Here is a 20,928-nt window from a genome sequence, read left to right as displayed (position 1 = left end):
TTATTTTATTTATAATTTTAAAACACTAATTTATCATTTTTATATTAATTTACGCATTTTAACTTTTATTTACTAATTTTATATGTAATTTATAAATTTTATGTTTATCACGACATTGATGCCTTAATTTTAGTAACGGCGTCAAATAATTTTCCTATAATTAAACAAATTGGCACTAAGGCATTAGCTATTAGTTGAGGTCGTAAGTTCAAATCTTTAGTAAGACATAAACCATATCTTCTTTCCACAAAGGAGGCTTAACACGTATTCTCTTCAATAAATATGGGTAAGGATAAATATCTTCCCAAATATAATTAGGGATAGAATCTCAAATTACTCTTGGTAGATCTCTATATTGTACTATATATTTTAGATCTCTATATTGTACTATATATTTTAACCAATTAAAAAAAATTAGTTGAACAAGTTAATAATATCATTTTGACAAGCAAGAAGGAAAAAAAAATGAAGGTACCATATTTATTATCTATAAAAGATAATTACACCCAATGTGAACACAATGAATTCAAACTTTATAAGTTATGTAGTGTTTATTTTTTCAGCACCAATATTCACACAAAGCTAAGCACAAAGCTTTGCACAAAATGGTTCGTTTTGTGAAAAGTATAAAAGCCATTTACACTTGCAAGCAACATCACCACACACGCACGGATCAAATCCTCTAGGAGTGCAGCAACGTTTCTCCTGTCTCTCTCTCTCTCTCTCTCTCTTGCATTCTCCCTCTTTTATCCCCCACCACACAGCAGTGCAGCAATCATACTAATGCTCATGATGTTACGAATGATACAAAGCTTCCCATTCAAAGGAACAATTGCTGCAGTCCTTGGCGAGTTGGCAATCATAAGCAATTTTGAAGAATCCAATCCAACCAAACTGAGAAGGTCCCTAATGTAAGAACAAAATTCAAGCAACCATAAGCAAAGCGATCAACATTAATCACCATATTAATATATGCTCTGTAAAATAATTTGAAGACCACGATATCCTTAACAAGAACAATAACCATTCAAAATCTATGAGGCCTCAAAAACATATTAATTCATCTTTAACAATTAAGCAGTCTGCATCTTTAATTACAAATTAATCTTTAATCAATTAAGCCGATTGTGTTGGGGGATAGAGAGCGATGCAGCTGCAATCGAGAGAATGAGGGACAACGGAGCTGAGAGAGTGAGGAAGATCGGAGCCGAGAGAGTGAGGGAGATCGGAGCCCAGAGAGCCAGCTAGATGCTTCAAGCGAGAGACAAGAGAGCTGTCACTGTTGCTGCGTTGTGAGGGAGAACGGAGCTGATATCGAGCTTGTGTATACACGGGAGAGTGTTGTTGTGTGGTGGGGGAGAAAAGAGGGAGACGAGAGAAAGAGATGGGAGGAACGCAGGATTTGTTGCGTTCGTGTGTGGCATTTTGCTTGCACGTGTGAATGGCTTTTATACTTTGCACAAAACGAACCGTTTTGTGCAAAGCTGAATAAGGGTTTGAGTGTCTTTTTTGAAACATTAGGGAGTTTTGTGTCCTTTATTCAAACGTTGGGGGTCTCTGTGTCCTTTTTCCTTTTTTTTTTCTTTGAAATCTAAATAGACTTGATTTTAACTAAAGTTTGAATAAGTTTGAATATAAATGTTTGAACGCCATATTTATTCTTCTTTTTTTAATATCTGAATAAAAGTTGTGTCTTAAACATGGTTATTTAACATTTATGCCTGTGCAAGCCAAAAAAATAAGAAATTAAGTTTTATGGTTTAGGAAATAAGTATATTTTTAGTTCTTATTCAGTAGTTACAAAAATTTATTTTTCTATTCTGATGTAAATGTTTGAAAATCAGACACAAATTATAAAAAAAAAATTATAATAAAAAATTAATAAATTTTTAGACTTTAAACAAATAACAAACAAACTGTTAATAATAATCTTCGTTAATTCTCTTAATTTTTTTTTTCAAGGTTTAGCGGACAAGACCCTCTCAAAAGCCCTAATTTAGTTCCAATACTCATCACATTAACATAGGAGCCCATGTGAGCAATGGGCCCCGCAAAGTCTTTTTTTCCCCCCAAAAAAATATATTTTTTTTAAATTTCAACCATATTTTTATTTGCCTCCGTAGGATTTGATTATTTGTGGGGATAGATTTTCGATCTAATACTCAATAAACGCGTCCACTGCATTACAACTATTAAGTATATATATTTAGAATTTTAATAAATTTAAAATTGTAATAGATTTATAAAATATTATCAAGTTCAATATCTATATAGTTCTTTCATAGTGAGAACATCATTAGTTTAAGTAAAATATAAAAAGATCATATATTAATATATTAAAAACTGTATTTTTTGTCTGTTAATATATTAAAATTTATATTTTTTTTATATTTTACTGATATTTTCATTTTAAGAAAATGAAGTATGTACTCGTTTCTGTTATTTTATGATAAAAACAAAAGCAAATCAAACATATCTGATACGCATATTGATACGTTACTTGCGTTGTAAGTTGCAAGCCCCACAACTGCTAAATCTGCCAAACTAGCTAATTGACCATCCTGATATCCTGTGGCTCAAATGGCCTTATCAATTTTGTAATAACCAAAAAAGACACAATCATCAGTCCCCTTCAAATCCAACGTTCAGAAATTTCGAATCATGTGGTTGATGCGCAATTTCTTGGCTGGTGGTGGTCATGAAGAGCTCTCTCTTCGAAATGTGGAAACTAAACCACACATGTGGTTCCTCGCAAATGCCAAATCCCAATCGAGAGGTCAAAATCACGGGATGAGTATTTTGAGGATTTTTTTTCCATTCGAGAAGGATATATGGATAATTTTATATCTAATTTTTTATTCGAAAAATGAACGGAGAAAATTTTTTGCATAGTTTTTTATTCGGAGAAGAGACGGAAATGGAGTGCAATCCCCATCCCCTCCTCATTCCCCTATTTTATTTTTTAAATTACTAGTAAATAACTAATAAAATTTAAATTATATTATAAAATTATAAATATTGGTAAAAATAACAAATATCAAAATATTTATATTATTATTAAATTTTTAGGCTTAATTAACTAATTAAAGTCTTAAATTTTTATTTAGGACATTAAAAATGCCAGATAGATTCTATTAGCCCAAAATTTTTGTTTTAATTTTAATTTTATTTTATTAAAAATATTAATTATCTAAATTTATTTCATTTGTTTTATTGTCGATATAAAAGTAAATTCTTTTTCTTTTTATTGTAGGATTATCAAGATTAACAAAGATAATTATTTTAATAATTTATATTTTGTATGTGACTTTTGTAATAAATCAATGTTAATGTAAGATATATTTTAAATTTTATTTTTATTTAAATTTAAATTTTAATATAATTAACTTAAAATTAAAAAAATATATATTAATTATTTAGGGATCAGAGATTTTCAGAAATTTTCTATTATTATTTAGGAAGAGAATATAAATTTTCGCAAATACTTTTAACAGAGACAAAGAGAAGATATGAAAACACGTAAAATATGGGAGACAGACGCGTGAGGAGAGATTGGTCTCCTCCCCTTCCCACTGCCATCCCTAGTCAAAACAAAAAAAAAAATTGTCATTTTCTAAATACACGCAGGTCGTACGTTTTGTTTGGATTCGGGCAAAGCCCGTAACGTCCTGATATTATATAATTGATTAATTAATTAATTCCTAAGGTGGGACCGTTTCTGTCGCTCTCAAGTCTCAATCATCTGTTGGTTTGGCCCCAGTGCCGCGAATCGATAATGACGCCGCCCTCACTCGGCAACAATATTTTCGGTGAAGTTAAGAGATGTTATTCCAAACGCTTTCTTTTTCATTTACGTCACCGTTTCGTATAGAAGTAGAGATTGGTAATATTTGGTATCTCTTCAATGTATTGAAATAGTCAAATAGAGATCTCGTCGTTTCGTTGATCTCAATTTTTAAATTATGCTCCATAAATGTCTGATGGATGTCGAGAAAAGTGAATAAATTAAATTTAAATTCAATCTCTTTCTCGAGTTCAAATACATTACAACAGTAGTATCATACCACTTCTTTATCTTTTATGACAAATTTTCATATAACTCCTTTCACTCATTTTAATTTAACATTTATCTCACAAGTATTAAATTAATTTCTATTTGCATCCATACAAATATTTCAATTAGCACCTTACACTATTTCATGTTTCCAATGGCCGCATCAAAATAACCCACCTCCAATGGCATAGCCCTTAGTTTCTCTTTGAATTCCGGCTTAAAACCCTCATCATATAGATAAAATCAAAATTCATTTAGTGGGGGCTTTCCCGATGATAATCTCTTTCAATCCAACATCGGTAACAATGAATCTCAAAGCAATTCGATGAACTTTTTCGTCAATACTTCTACGATCAATTCTAGTAATGGCTCGTCTTTGGATTACAGTTCTACATTTGTGGGATCGGGGATTTCAGATTCTAATGCTTATACATATGACGATGATGGTGATGATATTTTTGGATTGAAGAAGGCCAAAAGCGACGACGTTTATGGGTCATTTGTCTCGCCACCAGAGAAGAGTGATTGAATTGATGATTTGCTGGGTGGTTTTGGTGTTGGAGCTTATTCGAATTCGAAGAGTCCGAAGCAAAACGAAGCTGGTTTTGATGATTTGGTACCTGGCTTTGGTGCAAGCTCTTCTCCAAGGGATGAGTCTTTTTTTTGGCTTAATAATTTTTTTTGAATAGTTTAGCTTAATAAATTTACTTCACCTTTTAGACTATAATTTAGTAAAACTTTTTACTCTTCATGTATAATAATAAAAAAATTTAATAATATAATTTCAGTCCATACTACATAAAATTAATTTAGCACCCATTTAAAGATGATAAATTATTATTGGCAATAGCAAATTAAAAGAGAAAAAGCAAGCGGTGGCTACATACATACACACTAATTTTCCCCTACTTGAATACACACACGTTAGCCTATTAATTTTCCCCCACTTGAATAAACTAAACTATGCAATTAGATGTCTATGCTTAATATATAGACAATCAAATTAATAATAAAAATTCATTGCAAAATCAATGGTAATTCCAACCCGTATGAATTTGTAATTCTTAATTGTTCTTCTGTTCTGGTAAAAACTGGTGAATAAAGTAGAAATATATCATTGATCAAAAGAAAGAGGAAACACAAACTAATTCATATTTATGTTTTTCTAGATGCTCAAATTTACATATGATTGTAATTAATAGTAGTAATAATAACACGACACCAAGACTTGCCACATTATTTGCATAAACATTAGAGTAGTTGAGGAACAAATTAATTATCATAACTACTATTTTCTAATAATAATAATTATATCTACTAATTATTGAAATTTCTTTATTAATAAATTTAACTATTATTATTATTATTATTATTATTATTATTATTATTATTATTATTATTATTATTATTATTATTATTATGTTGTATTGTAATTGCCAAAATATGTAGCAACTTACAACATGCTATGAGTCCATAAATATTGCAAAATATATCCAAGAATAAATAAAATTAACCAAATCCAGACCAGGGTAAAACAAGTATAGGATTATATGAAGAACTACATGATGAACCATACAAAACCTAGAAAATCTAATTGGCTTAACTAAAAATATAGCAGTGAATGGCACATGATTACTAACAAAATCACGAGCCTAGAGGTCAAATATAGCAAAAACCAGTTAGGTACACACTTGAGTCAAATTTGCGAGAAACATCAAGAACAACAAACAGCTTCACTTATAAAGAATGATTAGGTATAATTCGAATCGTTAGCTTATTTAAATTATGAGCCAAACTATCAAAGGACTTTTTATTGGACTATCAAAGGATTTTTTTTCCCTTCATATATTGTAATAAAAAGTTTTTATTAATATAATGTCAATCCATACTATATTAAATATTTGACTAAATTATAGCTTAATGTAACTTAATGTGATAAAGTTTAATAAAATACAACTTAATACAACATATAATGACGAACCAAATGCACCCAAAAAATAAGAATACTTGAATTAAATAGCAAGATAAAAATAAGAGTATGAAAAATTATAATACTTTTTGTAATAGAGCTATTCAATTAAGAAAAAAAGTACCATAATATGTATAAAAAATTGAAATAAAAAGAGTGTAAAGTGTTAAATGAAATTTGATAATGAGTATAAAAAATAACCTAATATTTAAAAAAATTATAATTAAAAAGAGTGTAAGGTTTTAAATTAAACGTGTTAATGATTCAATTTGAAAATAGTAAAATGGGGGTACCGTGATACATGGGCAACATTGAGTAAAATATTTATAAATATTATATTACATAAGGTGCTAACTAAAATGTAACTTTGGATGCAGGTAGAAATGTTAAATAAAAGTGAATGAAAGGAGTTATATAGAAATTTGTCACAAAAGACAACAGAAGTAGTATGATACTACTGTTGTAACATAACTGAACCCCACTTTCTTATTGTTATTGTTTTGTCAGATTGAGGACAATTGACACATGCTTATGAACTTTACTTGGTGGACCCCTGAATTATTTGTAAGTAATTAGATTTTCAAATAAATAAATAGGACCCCGCAATGCATGCACCACACCTGTCCGGCATATGGAGAAAAAGCATGCAAATATTTGTGTTTGGTAGCTAGCTAACCAATCAGGAGCTGGCTAAGTTGGATCTGTATGTTACAGAATCTGTAACTTAGCCAGCTCCTAATAAATATTATAATTTACAGCAATGCTATTTTGTCCGTAGTGCTAGTGTCTGATTGCCGTTTTAGTTTTGCCGATTTGGGCGCCACCAAAGATAGGATAAAGAAAGCATTATTTCCTTAAATAATATTTTGCGTAGATTATTTTTTTTTTTAATTTTGTTATACGCATTGTTACTGATATTAACTAAGATATTATAATTATAATATTTATAATTATACTAAATAATTAAAACCACCGTTATATATTAACCCACTAAAATACTTGTTCATATACTTTAAACCTTTTCTAATATTTGAAGGGCGCCTACTCCACTCATATTTTATAAATGAGAGATTGTCTCACTCAATTAATTAGTAATTGAGTGAGCACTGAAACTAACCTATATAATACTTTTATAAAAAATTAAATTTTTACACTCAATATTATAAATACAAGATTTTTTTCGTTAGACCAAATATCCATTGGTACGTAGATTATTCTCAATCGTCTGTTCCGGTCTCGGTCTGGTGAAAAAATCAAATTATGTTTTTGCTTCTTTTTATCTTTTAACTTAAGCAATCGATGGCGAGTTTCATTCGTAATTTGCTTCCTCCACTTGCCGATCGGTTCGTGGCAGGTTCGTGGCATTAAAGCCAAATAATGTTGTTATTATCATCACATCGTCAATTGATTTTTTTTTTTCATACGGCTGTTTTGAGTTTGACGCCCGCAATGATGTCAGTGCCGTGCATGTGCATGAGTTGGCTGATTGGCTCCCCCATCTCTTTGCAATTGCTCCATTAATTTTTGAACATTTTTACAATTTTGTTGGGATACCACACAACACCCATACAAGTATAGTCTCCGTAAATTACATTTAATATAAATTACAGCTAATAAAATTCATCAACCGCCCCATTTGGCTCCACGGCTCTGTTACCCATTTTTACACTGAAATTTTTTATTGTAACTTAAGAAAATTTCATACATATATTCATAGTACAGTTTAAAAATCTATTCAAAAATTTTCTTCCACACTAATAGTAGAGAGATGTTTACCATATCCAAATATTTCAAAGGACAATAAACCCACGTTGGAGATCAAATTCAAGTTTTCAAAATTGACGGCGTGACTTCTACCACTAGGTCTTCGCCCTGGTCGTTCAATGGATGCTCCATTAATTAGACCTCAATTGAACATCAACTTTTTCAACACGGAGTGATAAAGAAAAGAAAAAAAAAATCAAAACCAAATTTTAAAATTAAATTATATAACTCGATTTGATAGAATCACAGGCATGAGAATCATGAGACTCCAATTTTTTTATTTTACTTTTTGTAAAAAAAAAAAAAGTCAAAAAACACGTCTGACTCTATGCTTTAATAGTGAGGGGGATGTTTTGTTTGCGTGGTCATTGCCAAATTGACATTTGATACGACTTATTCATCTACGGTCCACAAGAGTAACCACCACATTTTTTTTTCCCTCGCCAATTACTAGCCATGTTTTTTTTTTTTTTTACACAATAATGCTAACGTTAGAATCTTAATATTTGAATTTAAAAGATCTCAATATTTTTTTTTACTAAGTACTAATTGATATGATATTTCAATAAAAACTGTCGCATTATGTAAAATATTAATAACTAATTAATCTGATGTGGTACTTATAAATAAATTGGCTAATTAACAATTCTTTTTTTTTTTTTAGATTGTCTAATTACCAATTCAATATCACATTAAAATTCAGATAAATATTTTTTGTCACACAATTTTAAAAGCCTGTTGGGGATTACTTTTGGAAGGTTCGAAAGCAATTTTAAAAAATTAAAAGCTTATTTTAGTATTTTGTAGACTTTTTAAAAAATCACTTTCAATAAAATCTCACATCCTATGGTAGAGTTTGAAAAGTAAGGAACGGATAATTTTTTTTTTTTAAAAAAGGAGTAGCATTTTGAAATTTGATTTTAAGATATAGATTCATAATTAAAACAATTCTGTGTGTATTATAAAAATATAAAATTATCCTTATTCAATTAGAAAAATAAAATTATTAAATTTAAAGAGATTATTGTTATTACTAATTATATTGAGATAACAAAATAAAAGATTTATTTTAGTTATCAATTATTATATATATATATATATATAATATGTTTATAAATATGTAAAAAATTTATTCAACATAATATCTATTTTTATTATTTACATTTTTACAACTGTTTAATAATAAAATTTATTAAAAACATATAATGTTTTTAAAATCTATTACAATATTTTTAAAAATATATTTTACTAAATATAGTTAAAAATATTTATCTAAAGGTCCAATATTACTAAACTGACCCCAAAACAATAGAGTAGATCGTAAACACAAAATTACAGTAATAATGAGATGGATGAGTCATAGAAGTTACCAGTCAGTACAAGTTCCCCCCGCGCAATCATGATGCCACGTTTTTTTGTTATATATAAATACGCGCACACACATACATATCTGGTATTAAATAGATGGCATGCATTTTTAGTAACACACGGTAACAAAGCAAAATCATCTGCGTCTGCGAGTGAGAAGAAGAAGGAGGAGAAGGACAAGGAGAAGGAGATTCTCTTTTTATGTATGTATGTATGTATGTTGTATTTTTTTTTTAAATTTTTTTGCATGAGATGCCATGTGAGACGTGACGATACGAACATATTCTGACACATATGTGTATATAATTGTTACCCATTTTTAATGAACTGCTGATGAGTTGTATTTGTATTTTGACAGACGCAGAAGAGTTTCTTGAGCTGAGATTCAATGGCTGCAGGGGAGGAGAAGTTGAGAGAACCATTTTTGAAGAACGAGAAGAGATATTATGAGAATTGCCCAGGGTGTAAAGTTGATCAACTTAAAGAGACGAAAAGCGGTTTGCCTATTACGGAACTGTTTTCTATATGGATTATTGTGCTTTGCACTGGTAAATTTTGGCTTTTTGCTTTAAAGGGCTGTTTTCTTTTTTCCTTTTTTTCCCCGGTTTATCTTGCAAATTTATCAAGTTTTAATGATTTTTTTGGTCAAACAGGGGATCGGTGATTTTTATTTTCTGCATTACATGTTTCTTGGAGTGTAGTGCTTTTGGCATTATTATTGTGGTTGGTTTAGAGGTTGTGAGTGAATTGGGCTCATTGAAGGAGATTAATTGAGTAATAAAGCGAATTAAAACGATTTCCTTCGAGTTTGAGTTCGCATTTCTACCTCAATTTGATAGTTTCTACCCATTAGGTTCTTATAAAACTTAACGGAGGTAGTTGGTATTACTCCTCTGGGTTTGGCATAACAAAAGCTAAGCAGAAAGGTGGTGGTTCCTAGTCACCGTGATGACAATTTTTTAGCTTGCTAAGTTAATTGAGTGATTGTTGTGTACACTGCATAAAGTGTTGGAAACAAGTTCTGTTGTTGATTTAATGTAGTGTCTCTTTTTGTTTATGGTTGTTACTTCATCATTGCAAGAGCTCAATGCCCTGTTGCAGCACTTGGTTGGTTTGCTGCATCACTTGTTTGAGTAGCTGTTAAACTTTTCTTACATTGTGCGATTAATCTTGTATATAGTATCCCTTATGGCCTTCTTCTATTCAATTTTTCAGCGCTGCCGATATCATCACTCTTCCCGTTCCTGTACTTTATGGTGAGTTAAACTGCTTTGTTGTTCTATATACTGAGCAGAAGAGATAATCTGTTTCATATTTTTCTATAATTAGTTTAATAATGTCATTGTTCTACATTTGATCTCTTTTCCTGGACAGGCTTTTCCGCATTTAGTAGGATCAACTTTAGTCTTATTGTATTCTCAATGATTTTGCTTCTAGTTTCATGCAAGGGTTCATATAATCTGCTGCAATGCTTTATAGAGATCCCTACATTAGATGTGAAATTATTAGCTTGAGAAGCTAGAAATATAAGAACACAAAGCTTAATCTGTCATATTTGATCATTGATTGCACTTTTAAAGTAGTCTTTTTGTTTATTACCTATTTTCAGATTAGGGATTTTCAAATTGCGAAAAGAGAGGAAGATATTGGCTCCTATGCTGGCTATGTGGGTGAGCTTGTTTTCTGTTCTTTCTCTTTCATGACACGAAATCTAATACACTACTGTGCTTATAGCGTCATTCATTATCATTTTTCAGTTCTTCAAGAATTTATCCTAACAAACCTTTTGATACCTTGTAGGGTCTTCATTTATGTTTGGCAGAGCTTTGACATCTGTTTTCTGGGGATTAGTGGCTGACCGCTATGGTAGAAAACCTGTTATAATAATGGGGACTGCTTCAGTGTAAGTGACTGCTATTTTCATATCAAACTGAAAAATGATACTTCGGCAATTAGTTCTGGATTACTTTATTTTCAGACACTGCAGATCTATTCTTTCTCACAACGTTCTGACTTAAAATGGTCTCAGGGTTATTTTCAACACTCTCTTTGGGCTCAGTGTGAATTTTTGGATGGCTGTACTAACAAGGTTTCTTCTTGGGAGTTTGAATGGCTTACTTGGACCAATAAAGGTATTCACAATTCGTACTGTATGTCATTTCTTCATTGGTTTTCTGATTTCCTGTGAATATCTATGCTTAACTTCTTTCATGACCAGGCATATGCATGTGAAATATTCCGTGAGGAGCACCAAGCTTTAGGACTGTCAACGGTGAGCTTACAGGTCTATGTATGATTTAAGATCTTAAAGAAAATTATTTCAGCGTCAGAATTGAGAACTATGTGTGATTGATTCAGGTTAGCACAGCATGGGGAATAGGATTGATTATTGGTCCAGCACTAGGTGGTTTTCTGGCTCAGGTACTCCAATGCTTTGATCTTGTGTGCTGGCAAATACATGTGGCTGCATCCTTTTCATTTTCCTCCTTTTGCAGTAAAGTTCTAATGTTTCTCTTAATTTTTGAATCAGCCTGCAGAGAAATTTCCAAATTTATTTTCAAGCGAATCTCTGTTTGGAAAGTAAGTGAATTTTTACTGCTTAGTTATTCTTTTGAACTTTTTTCTGGAGGGTTCTTTAGGGATGATGGTCTTCTGGAAAATGTTGTGCAGATTTCCTTATTTCTTGCCTTGTCTCTGCATATCACTTTTTGCTTTTGGGGTAACCATTGCTGCTTTCTGGCTTCCGGTATGTTAATTTTTGTTATTTATTTCTAGAGAAATATCTATCAAATATTTGTCAGGCTATAGAATTGTCGATTTGACCATTTAGTTTTCTTAAGTGGGATGTACTATTAAGTTACTCTTTCATAAATATCAAGATTGTCTGAATGTGTAATAACTAGTGTGAGTTTGAAGTTGATCTCATAAGTTATTCTCCGTCAGCTTCTTCTTTGACAGCTAGATGTGACTTTTCTCTGCCTTAATGTTTTGTGAGTCTCTCAGGAGGTAAAGCGTGTATATGCTGGACTGAAAGGAGTGCAGTAGGAGTTATATGCACAATGACCTTTTTTAAATAGGAATTTGCTTTTCTGATACCTTACCTTTGCCTGATCTATCTTCACACCTCTCACTATTCCTCAAGAGTCATAGATCTTTGATATTACAACAATCATGAACAAAATTGTAATATATTTGGGAGTGTTTAGCCTCTAATTCTCAATTTCTCTAACGTATTACAATAATTGCCCAAAAAAGTTGTTTTCTCTTCATTTATGCTCAAGTTCCTGATTTTTGATTTGCATAAAAGATCCATGGGTATCTTGGGGTTAGAAAGGTTATAGAGAACCATTAAATTTTAAAACATCTTTGTTCATTGTTTGTTGAGTTTTTGGAGACATATTAATGTATGTATTACACATGCTTGTCTCATATTTACTAATCTGAAACCATAACATGCTATCAGTTTGTCCTAAAATATGTTTGGTTATTGCAGGAGACATTGCACAGGCACAATGATGATGATGATTCATGCGATGTCTCATATGATGCTTTGGAATCTGCATCTGCAGAAGTTAAAGAAGAAGAAGGAAGAGAGGCAACACCTAAGAAAAGCCTCTTAAAGAATTGGCCCTTAATGTCTTCTATAATTGTCTATTGTGTTTTCTCACTTCATGATATGGCTTATTCAGAGGTATAATTCTACTTCATTTAAGATATTTTTGGCGTATTCATTGAATTAGTTCTTAGTTATCAAGATGTTGTCTTTTTCTTCATTTTTCCCCATGAATATCAGTGTTAAAATTGAAATGCCTTTTGTTCTGCCCTTAATAATGATCTGTATGTCTGCATCCATTTTTAGATAATAACATATATATGGCTATAAGTATTTGTCCTACTTGTGATGTGTTGGATATTGTCACTGTTTACATAATCTTTCAAAATTTGATTTCTTATGACCATTCATGCTACTATTTCATATCCAAAGCTTCTAGCTATGAAGGGGTATTAATACTAGTGTAGTTGCGCTGGGCTTCATATGCAAAGAAACTATATTTCTATTTCTATTGGTTATCTTTCTTCTATCTGTGTACATTTTATTTTTACTGATTATCAGACCGGCTAAATGTTGTGACTTTTTTTCTTCTACAGATATTTTCATTGTGGGCCAACAGCCCTAAGAAGCTTGGAGGTCTGAATTACTCAACTCAAATGGTTGGTGAAGTTCTTGCTATAACAGGTACAAAAGTGGACACTCATATTCTGCCTTTTAAAATTGATTATTGTATTTTTCTTTAATTTTTTTTTACTATTCAAATCGAACGAACTCTCTTAGGTTTGCAGACCACTTATGAGGAGGCATTTTCTGTGCTACCAATGTTTTGTTAATGGATAACGGATGCATTTATTGTGATAGATCACTGATAAGATGGATACCTGATAAGATGGACATTAATAAAAAATGAAGAAAGACATTACAGGAGTAGTTAACATGCTAGTTCTTTTGTTCTGTCTTGCTCGAAAAAGACAATTAACTCCTTGACCACCAATCTCTGCAATTATCAAATCTAAATTGTCACTGAAAAGATGAATTCTATCATCAAGAATCAGTCACATGATGAGTCAAACAAAAAAAAAAAAAAAAGGAAATCAGTCACTTGTACTGACGTGAACTACTAGCCTTTTGATCTTAGCTGTGAAAGTGAAACCCTTCAATCCATGTGTTTTGAACCCTTAAAACTGCCACTGTCTCTGTCTTCAATAGCTTTCCTTTTAGTTCTGTGAAAGAAATATTGTCAGCCCTTTTTCCTTCAGCATTTCTTCGTTTACCATCTCTTTCTTGACATTCTACGAGAACAATCTTTGTGAAAAGGCAGAATCTCTTTTCATGGAAGGTGTCGCATAGAGAAGACAAGGACCTTGTTAGAGTCTACATACTATTATATTCTTTTCTTTTTGAATTTTAGGGCTTAAATACTATTATTGGGCCCTTACTTATGGCCTTAAGCTTTTATGTAAAGTGGCTCTTGACATGGAATCAAAACTAGCTTGATTAAGTGGCCTTGTATTTTAATCCTTCTGCTACGTTGATTAAGTTATATAATAGGTTGTATTTGTATTATTGTATCTTCAAGTGCTCTTTTCTAAGTTTTAAAATTTATGGATTGCTCTACAAATATGCTTGACAATGGTCCTCTTATTGAAATAACAGGTTTCAGCCTCCTTGTTTTCCAACTTTCTCTATACCCATTTTTGGAGAGGATTCTTGGGCCAATAATGGTAGCACGCATTGCAGGGGTAAATTTTGAGCGCAGTGTAGCATTTATTTAGTTTTTTTATTTGAAAGAGCATTTAGTTAGTTTAACATATATGTTTGAAAACTTTTTTCTTTATGCTATTGGTTACGCAATTTCTTCTTTACAGGTATTGACCATTCCTCTTTTGACAAGTTACCCTTATATAGCAATGTTATCGGGGTTCGGCCTTGCCTTCTTGTTAAATTGTGCTTCTGTGGTGAAGAATCTTTTATCCGTAAGTTGATATACTTCTTAGACTATGATTATGCTGTGAACTATTTTCTAGTAATTGACTACTGATATCAAGCAGTTCTAATTGGTGAAAATTAATGGGGTTAATTGTCAGATGTTTACAAACTACTTGTTTCCTCGTCAAATAATTCCTGCACTCTTAAATGGAATATAACTAGGTTATACATCTTGACATCTGTATCTGTAATTTGTACTTCAGTTGATTAGTCAATAAGAGGTGTGATTCTTCTGGAATGACTAAATTATACTTTCGGTATGCTTTCTGAGCATAGGTCTGTAGCAATTAGATAACTATAGATTGTAGAAAGTGGATGTATTCCCCTTAGATACGTTGATTATCTGGTTGTTTCGTTGCAGTAAGAATGAGTATAAGTTATGAAAATGGTCCCCTTAGATACGTTGATTAGCTGGTTGTTTCATTGCAGTAAGAATGAGTATAAGTTATGAAAATGGGAACATTTTCCAGAGCAATTCCCACTCATCGCACAATGAGCATAAATTATAAAAAGTAAAATTATATTGGACAATATGTATCCATGCATGAGGAAGCATATTTCACGTTTGTGAGAGGTCCGCTAATTCTCGACTTATTGATCTCACTAGAAGTCTGGAACAGTGTCTTTTCATCTTTCTGGACTCAGAAATTGGAGTGATTTAGTCTGTCAATAATGCTCTGAATTAATTCAGATTCCATATTTCTAAAATCATTGCCTTCATATCTTGTTTATAAGTGTTTGTAGTAACTTTTTGATTTTTTATAACTAGGTATCTATCATAACTGGATTATTCATTCTGCAAAACAGAGCAGTGGTAAGAGTTTTAACCTATACTTTAAGTTGTCATTTCTGGTTTGTCAAGTTATGGTTCGTCTAAAGAGGAGCTGATCTGAAAACGTATGGCTCAACAGGACCAGGATCAAAGAGGAGCTGCTAATGGAATTGCTATGACTGGAATGTCACTTTTCAAAGCTGCTGGTCCAGCTGGAGGAGGTGCTCTGTAAGTGTCCTATTGATTTCTCCCAATTGTTTTAGGTGATAATGAATCTGCTAGAAATGATTAAACTGTATGTGGACAATGTAAATTAACTCGTAAGTGCATTCCTAGCATGAACTGATTAAAGACACTATCAATATGTCCTGTAATGATTAAAGACTCTACCTAGTTGGAAGGGAGCTTAACTCCAGATATGAGATGAATCTCAATTTTATATATGTTAGCTATATCCAATTTTATAGTTAAGGCTCAGTTATACTATTGTCCTAGGTTTGCTAAACAGTTGCATTATGTGAGTCTTATAGATTCTTTAAGCCTGAGAAACTATTCAAGGTCGAATGAGTAGTTAGATAGCATTTTCCCTCTTTTTCTATCATAAAACAGACCATGAGATGCCTGTTTGTAAGCAAACAATTGTTTTGGTCATTTCGCTTACCCTTAAATCAAGATATATTATTTTCTTAAAAAGAATGTAACACATGATTTGATTGGTCATGGTTATATAATGTGGCTTTTTGCAGATTTTCATGGGCACAAAAGCGTCTGGATGCTTCCTTCCTCCCAGGTATGATGCCAAAGAAAACTCTCATTATTAGTCTCATGTTGGCTAAACTATAAAAGTGAACTTGAATATATCCTGAAATAGAGCACTGATTGTGTGGTTTCCGAGATGACATAGATGTAGGACGCAGATTTAGACTTGCGTGCCAAGTTTGTTACAATGTTGCATTAGGATATTATGAAGATCGAATTTCTTAGTTGCGTAAATTTTGAGTGCAGGTTCCCAGATGGTTTTCTTCGTTTTAAATGTGGTCGAGGCAATTGGAGTATTGATGACATTCAAGCCGTTTTTAGCTCAGCGCCACGACTAGGGGAAGATCTTTTAATTTTCAGCCATTTTAAGTTTTGGGAATGCTTCAACCAAATTGATTCTTTTGGGTTCCACATCAGTTTTTGGGGCGGCTATAAACTTGTGATGATGATGATGGTGCTCATACCAGTTGATTTTATTGCTAATTTTCTTTGTGCTGAATAGCTATTACAGGCTATTCTTATTGCCATTTTTACAATGTTACTAATATTTGTTGGTATAGAGTGCCCATTCATTATTGTTTAGAGCCTCTTCATTGTAGATATGAACTCCTCACTCCTGTACGCTCAAATATCAATATTATAAATTATTAGGGCTTATTAATTGAGTAAATGTTCGTTTATTCCTTATATTTTGATTTAAGTGTTTACTACTTATTTCCTATATTTCAAAAAATAAATCAAACACTCTTACTATTAATTATGTTATATTTTTATCCTTATTTGTTTATTTTCTTTTACAATAATATTCTTATAACGATATTCTTGACATTAATTAATTTATTTACAAAAATATTAATGACCAAATTAACCAATAAACACAAGTACAAAAGATCTAATATATTTTGTATTTGTCAAACAATCTTACTAATAATTATTTATAAATAAATTAATATCAACCAACTTAAAGAATGTTTAATATGTTTACAATAATTTTCTAATAATTATTTTGCCAAATTAATCTTAAAAGTAAAGTAACAATATAAAAGTTTTCAAATCTCCTTGGGCTTTGAATGGTTTACTTGGACCAATAAAAGTGTTGATTGGGGGTATTTGTTGATAATTCCAATTTAGTTCCTGCAAATATTTGTGCTCAAACTTCTCTTACACCACGAGGCATATGCATGTGAAATATTGCGCGATCAGCACCAAACTTATTACGAAACCAAAAATGTTACTTGTTTTCTGTACTTGCTTTCGCATGCATCACCCCCACAAAACTGCTTGACGATTGTCCTCATTTTGAACTTACTATAGGTTTCATTCTCCTTGTTTTTCAACTTACTCTGTACCCTTACGTCGAGAGGATTATTGGGCCAATAATCATAACACGAATTGCAGGGGGTAATATTTTGAACACCTCGTGCGGCATTTGGACCATTTGATAGTTTGTTTCAAACATATCTGTTTATAAAATACTTTTCTTCATGGTTTTGGTCCCATAACTTTCTATGTATGTACAGGTTTTATCGATACTGCTTTTGACAAGTTACACTTACATAGCAATGCTATCTGGGTTCAGCCTTGCCTTTTTGATAAACTGTGCTTCTGTGATGAAGAATGTTTTATCTGTAAGTGGATATCCTAATCATTGATCCATATACTACTTAAATTCCTTAGGAATTGCTTTCTTTGGCAAGCAGAGCACAAGAGACCAGAAACTTGTATTGAAATAAAACTTGAATTGAATTCTGTTTACAGACCATCGTCTATTTATACATAAGAAAACAAAAGTGACAGCTAGCTAAAAATAACAAATTCAGATAAAACAAAATAATCCAGCAATCATTAGCCAATGATATGATGCTTCCAGAATCTTCATCCATTTATTCCATGTGCTGGTATTTCTCTGTGTAGCAGTTTTGCCACCTCATTGAAGTTGCATCAGCTGGTAAATAGGTGTAGCTTAGGTGGCATGCCAATGTGTCACTGAGCTCAGCTGATGATTTGTCATGGTCATGGCTGCTATCTTCAACAATACTAAGGTTATATTATCCATCAGCAAGTATGTATAAAATAATTTTGTCTTTTTTATTAGAATTGTTGTAATTCTTTTTTACTTTTCCTGAATTGTAACATCTGGTGTCTATAATGAGTGGATTGTTCCTTCTGCAAAACAGAGCAGTGGTAAATATATTTTCTTTTGTTTGTTTAGTACATTTCCATGCTTTCAGCTTTTTCAAATTTTGTATGTGCCAAAGTTTAAATTAATTGGTTGGTTTATTGTATAATAAGAGGTATGATAATTTACTAATGAAATTTCTCACTAGTTTGTGAATTACTTGGTGCTAATTAGCTTAGTTAGCTGCTTAAACTAAAGTGCAGGTAACCAGATGATTTTTTCATTCTGAATTCCGTGGAGGCACTAGGAGTAATATGACATTCAACCGTTTCTAACTCAACGTGCCCCGTGAAATATTCAAATATATATCAAGCAAATTAAAGCTTTCAAAATCTTTCAACAATTTGATTGTTTGAAGTGGTTGCCACTCGCCATATTTTGTGTTACTTTTCTAAAGGCTTAAATATGAAAATGGTTGTTGGTGCTCACGCCAATTGATTGCTGGTAACATTAATTGTGCAGTACTTGTCAGAACTACCCCAATTTATCTTCACAATGATGCTACCTAGAAAGAAAATTTCATGTTAAGTAAAATATTGAAGCCATAAAGAGTCTTATTCCAGAGCCTTATTAAGTACTAAGTTTTCTGCCATGCTTTCAAAGTTTACAAATTCGAAGCTTGGGGATTCTGTAACAATGGAGGATAAAAATTATATAAGAATATTATTTTGTACAATTTTCATACAACCAGACAGAAGCGAGCATAATTTTTTGATCATAACTCAGATCAAAAGACCTTCAATGATGTATAATATGCACATAAAGCTAGCTCAGAACCAGACATTAGAACTTATGATGAAAGGGAAACATAGATGTTGAGATTGAAAACATAGAGAAATTTTTTTAAAAAGTCTGAAATTTTATTAATAGAAGTTTGAATAACAAAATTAGGGTATTGGACGCTTTTTACACAATTTCTAAATATTATGTATTTATCAAAATAGGCAAACTTAAAATATTATTACATAATAACGTTTTCCTAACTGAAATAAGAAAAATAAAATAAATCATACTTAAAATCTTATATTTAGAGAAAAAAATATAAAAATATTGAAAATAATAAAAAAAAAAGAAAATATCTTAAACTTTGTAAAATAACTATGAAATAAACAGAATTTCTTGCCGAATAGATACCCGCTCAAGTTATGATCTAGGAGTGATATCCTGCTCATCCTATGCAACCATCAGCTGCATCAACTTCATTCCAAAATTAACAAATAAACCAACTGACGCATTGCAAATAATAAGATGAAACGATAAAATAAACCTAGAGATCAAACAACACAAGGTAATATATTAAAAAGCCTATGGGATCAAAACACATCGTACTATGTCGAGAGAGATGACGACTCCTCCAACAGCAGAAAATAAATTCTTTCATTCATTAATTTAAAGTAAATTTGGTGCTCCATCTTCTTCTCCGTCACCTATTACCACCTCTGTCATTGCCCTGCATCCAGCTACCTTCATTGATACGAGCCGCACTAGACTTTCTGCTGTAGTGGACGGATGTTACAATTCCTTGCAATGGAAAACCACCAATTCTGTTAGATTCCCAAAAAATATAGATGATCATGGGAACAGACTTAAATGCTTGTAAAATAGTCTTAGAATGTCAAGATATTTAAAATGGAGTCCAGTTTGGAGTTGCTTCAATGATTAAGTCTGGACAGGATTAACCATTTTATCAGTGCCTACTTCCCACTTGTTTCTAGCAGTATCCGGCTTGATTTAAGAATTTCTCTTTGTATGAACTATAACCCAATAGGAGATATTACCAAAAAAAAAAAAAAACTTATTTCAAATGACGCACAGGAGAAGAGTTACCTGAATCTTCATCAGTATCCAGACATTCTACAATCACAGAGTAAAGAGTTCTAACAGGAAAAACAGAGAAAACAACGTTCTTCTATACTTCTCATAAAACTAGACCAAATTAGTCCCTTTCTTGGTATCCAACGTTTTCAAACAATATTTCCACAATATAGTTTTTCATGGCGAAGAGTTTTGCTTTGATGGTTTAAGGATTTGTACTAGGCATAATGCTCTGATTAGATTTTGTTTATTTTTAATTTTTTATCCGATGAATGATTTTCAGCTGTTCTTAATTATGTGTTCATAGGGAAGAGCATTTGGAAAGATCATCAAAAAAAAAAAAAAAAATTTCCAAAGAAAGATAGGTGTGAAGCAAACCAAACTAAATGAACAAACTAAAATAACAGAACAGCAATGATGTTTTCAAGGAATTATAAAATATGCAGGCTTTTAATGAAATTTTATCATACAAAGTATGCAAGGAATTATAAAATTTTAGAAAACAAGGGGAACTCTCAAAAAAAGAAAAAAAGAAAAAAAATACTCAAATTAAACTAGACTAGAAGACATTCAATGATGCAAAATCTGTCCACAAAAGTCTGAACGAATCATTAAAATTGCATTCCAAATTTAACCGTAAGCCGATTGACCCATTCTAAATAATTCAGATGAAATTGCGAAACAAGCCATGAGATCAAATAAATGA

The 20,928-nt window shown here is 31.5% G+C and overlaps 1 protein-coding gene across 4 annotated transcripts; it reads left to right on the top strand.

The window, feature by feature from the left end:
* The first annotated feature begins 9,253 nt into the window (after positions 1–9,253).
* LOC18041888 (protein ZINC INDUCED FACILITATOR-LIKE 1) lies at positions 9,254–16,812 on the top strand. 4 transcript variants are annotated; one of them, XM_024183145.1, is made up of 18 exons: positions 9,254–9,358; positions 9,514–9,703; positions 10,371–10,411; positions 10,765–10,825; positions 10,956–11,058; positions 11,185–11,287; positions 11,374–11,427; positions 11,514–11,576; positions 11,686–11,735; positions 11,826–11,901; positions 12,649–12,846; positions 13,305–13,392; positions 14,365–14,450; positions 14,577–14,684; positions 15,467–15,511; positions 15,609–15,697; positions 16,216–16,259; positions 16,475–16,812. In XM_024183145.1, the coding sequence occupies exons 2-18, from the start codon at positions 9,544–9,546 to the stop codon at positions 16,564–16,566; spliced, it is 1,461 nt and encodes a 486-aa protein (XP_024038913.1). In that variant the 5' UTR covers positions 9,254–9,358; positions 9,514–9,543; the 3' UTR covers positions 16,567–16,812. The 4 variants fall into 4 exon arrangements, with proteins under 4 accessions (XP_024038913.1, XP_024038914.1, XP_024038915.1 ...); XM_024183146.1 differs by having other exon boundaries at positions 9,254–9,362; XM_024183147.1 differs by having other exon boundaries at positions 9,254–9,366.
* Positions 16,813–20,928: the final 4,116 nt, after the last annotated feature.

Source organism: Citrus clementina, unplaced genomic scaffold (assembly GCF_000493195.1).
Source record: "Citrus clementina cultivar Clemenules unplaced genomic scaffold, Citrus_clementina_v1.0 scaffold_5, whole genome shotgun sequence".
NCBI classification, from domain to species: Eukaryota; Viridiplantae; Streptophyta; class Magnoliopsida; order Sapindales; family Rutaceae; genus Citrus; species Citrus x clementina.
The sequence above is the reverse complement of the archived record's forward strand: the minus strand, read 5'-3'. Positions and strand labels throughout refer to the sequence as shown.

Coding starts and splice junctions, on each gene's coding strand:
- LOC18041888 (XM_024183145.1), top strand. CDS start 9,544: ATGGCTGCAGGGGAGGAGAAGTTGAGAGAACCATTTTTGAAGAACGAG. Junction 11,288..11,373: donor GCTTACTTGGACCAATAAAG/GTATTCACAATT, acceptor TTTCATGACCAG/GCATATGCATGTGAAATATT. Junction 13,393..14,364: donor TGAAGTTCTTGCTATAACAG/GTACAAAAGTGG, acceptor TTGAAATAACAG/GTTTCAGCCTCCTTGTTTTC.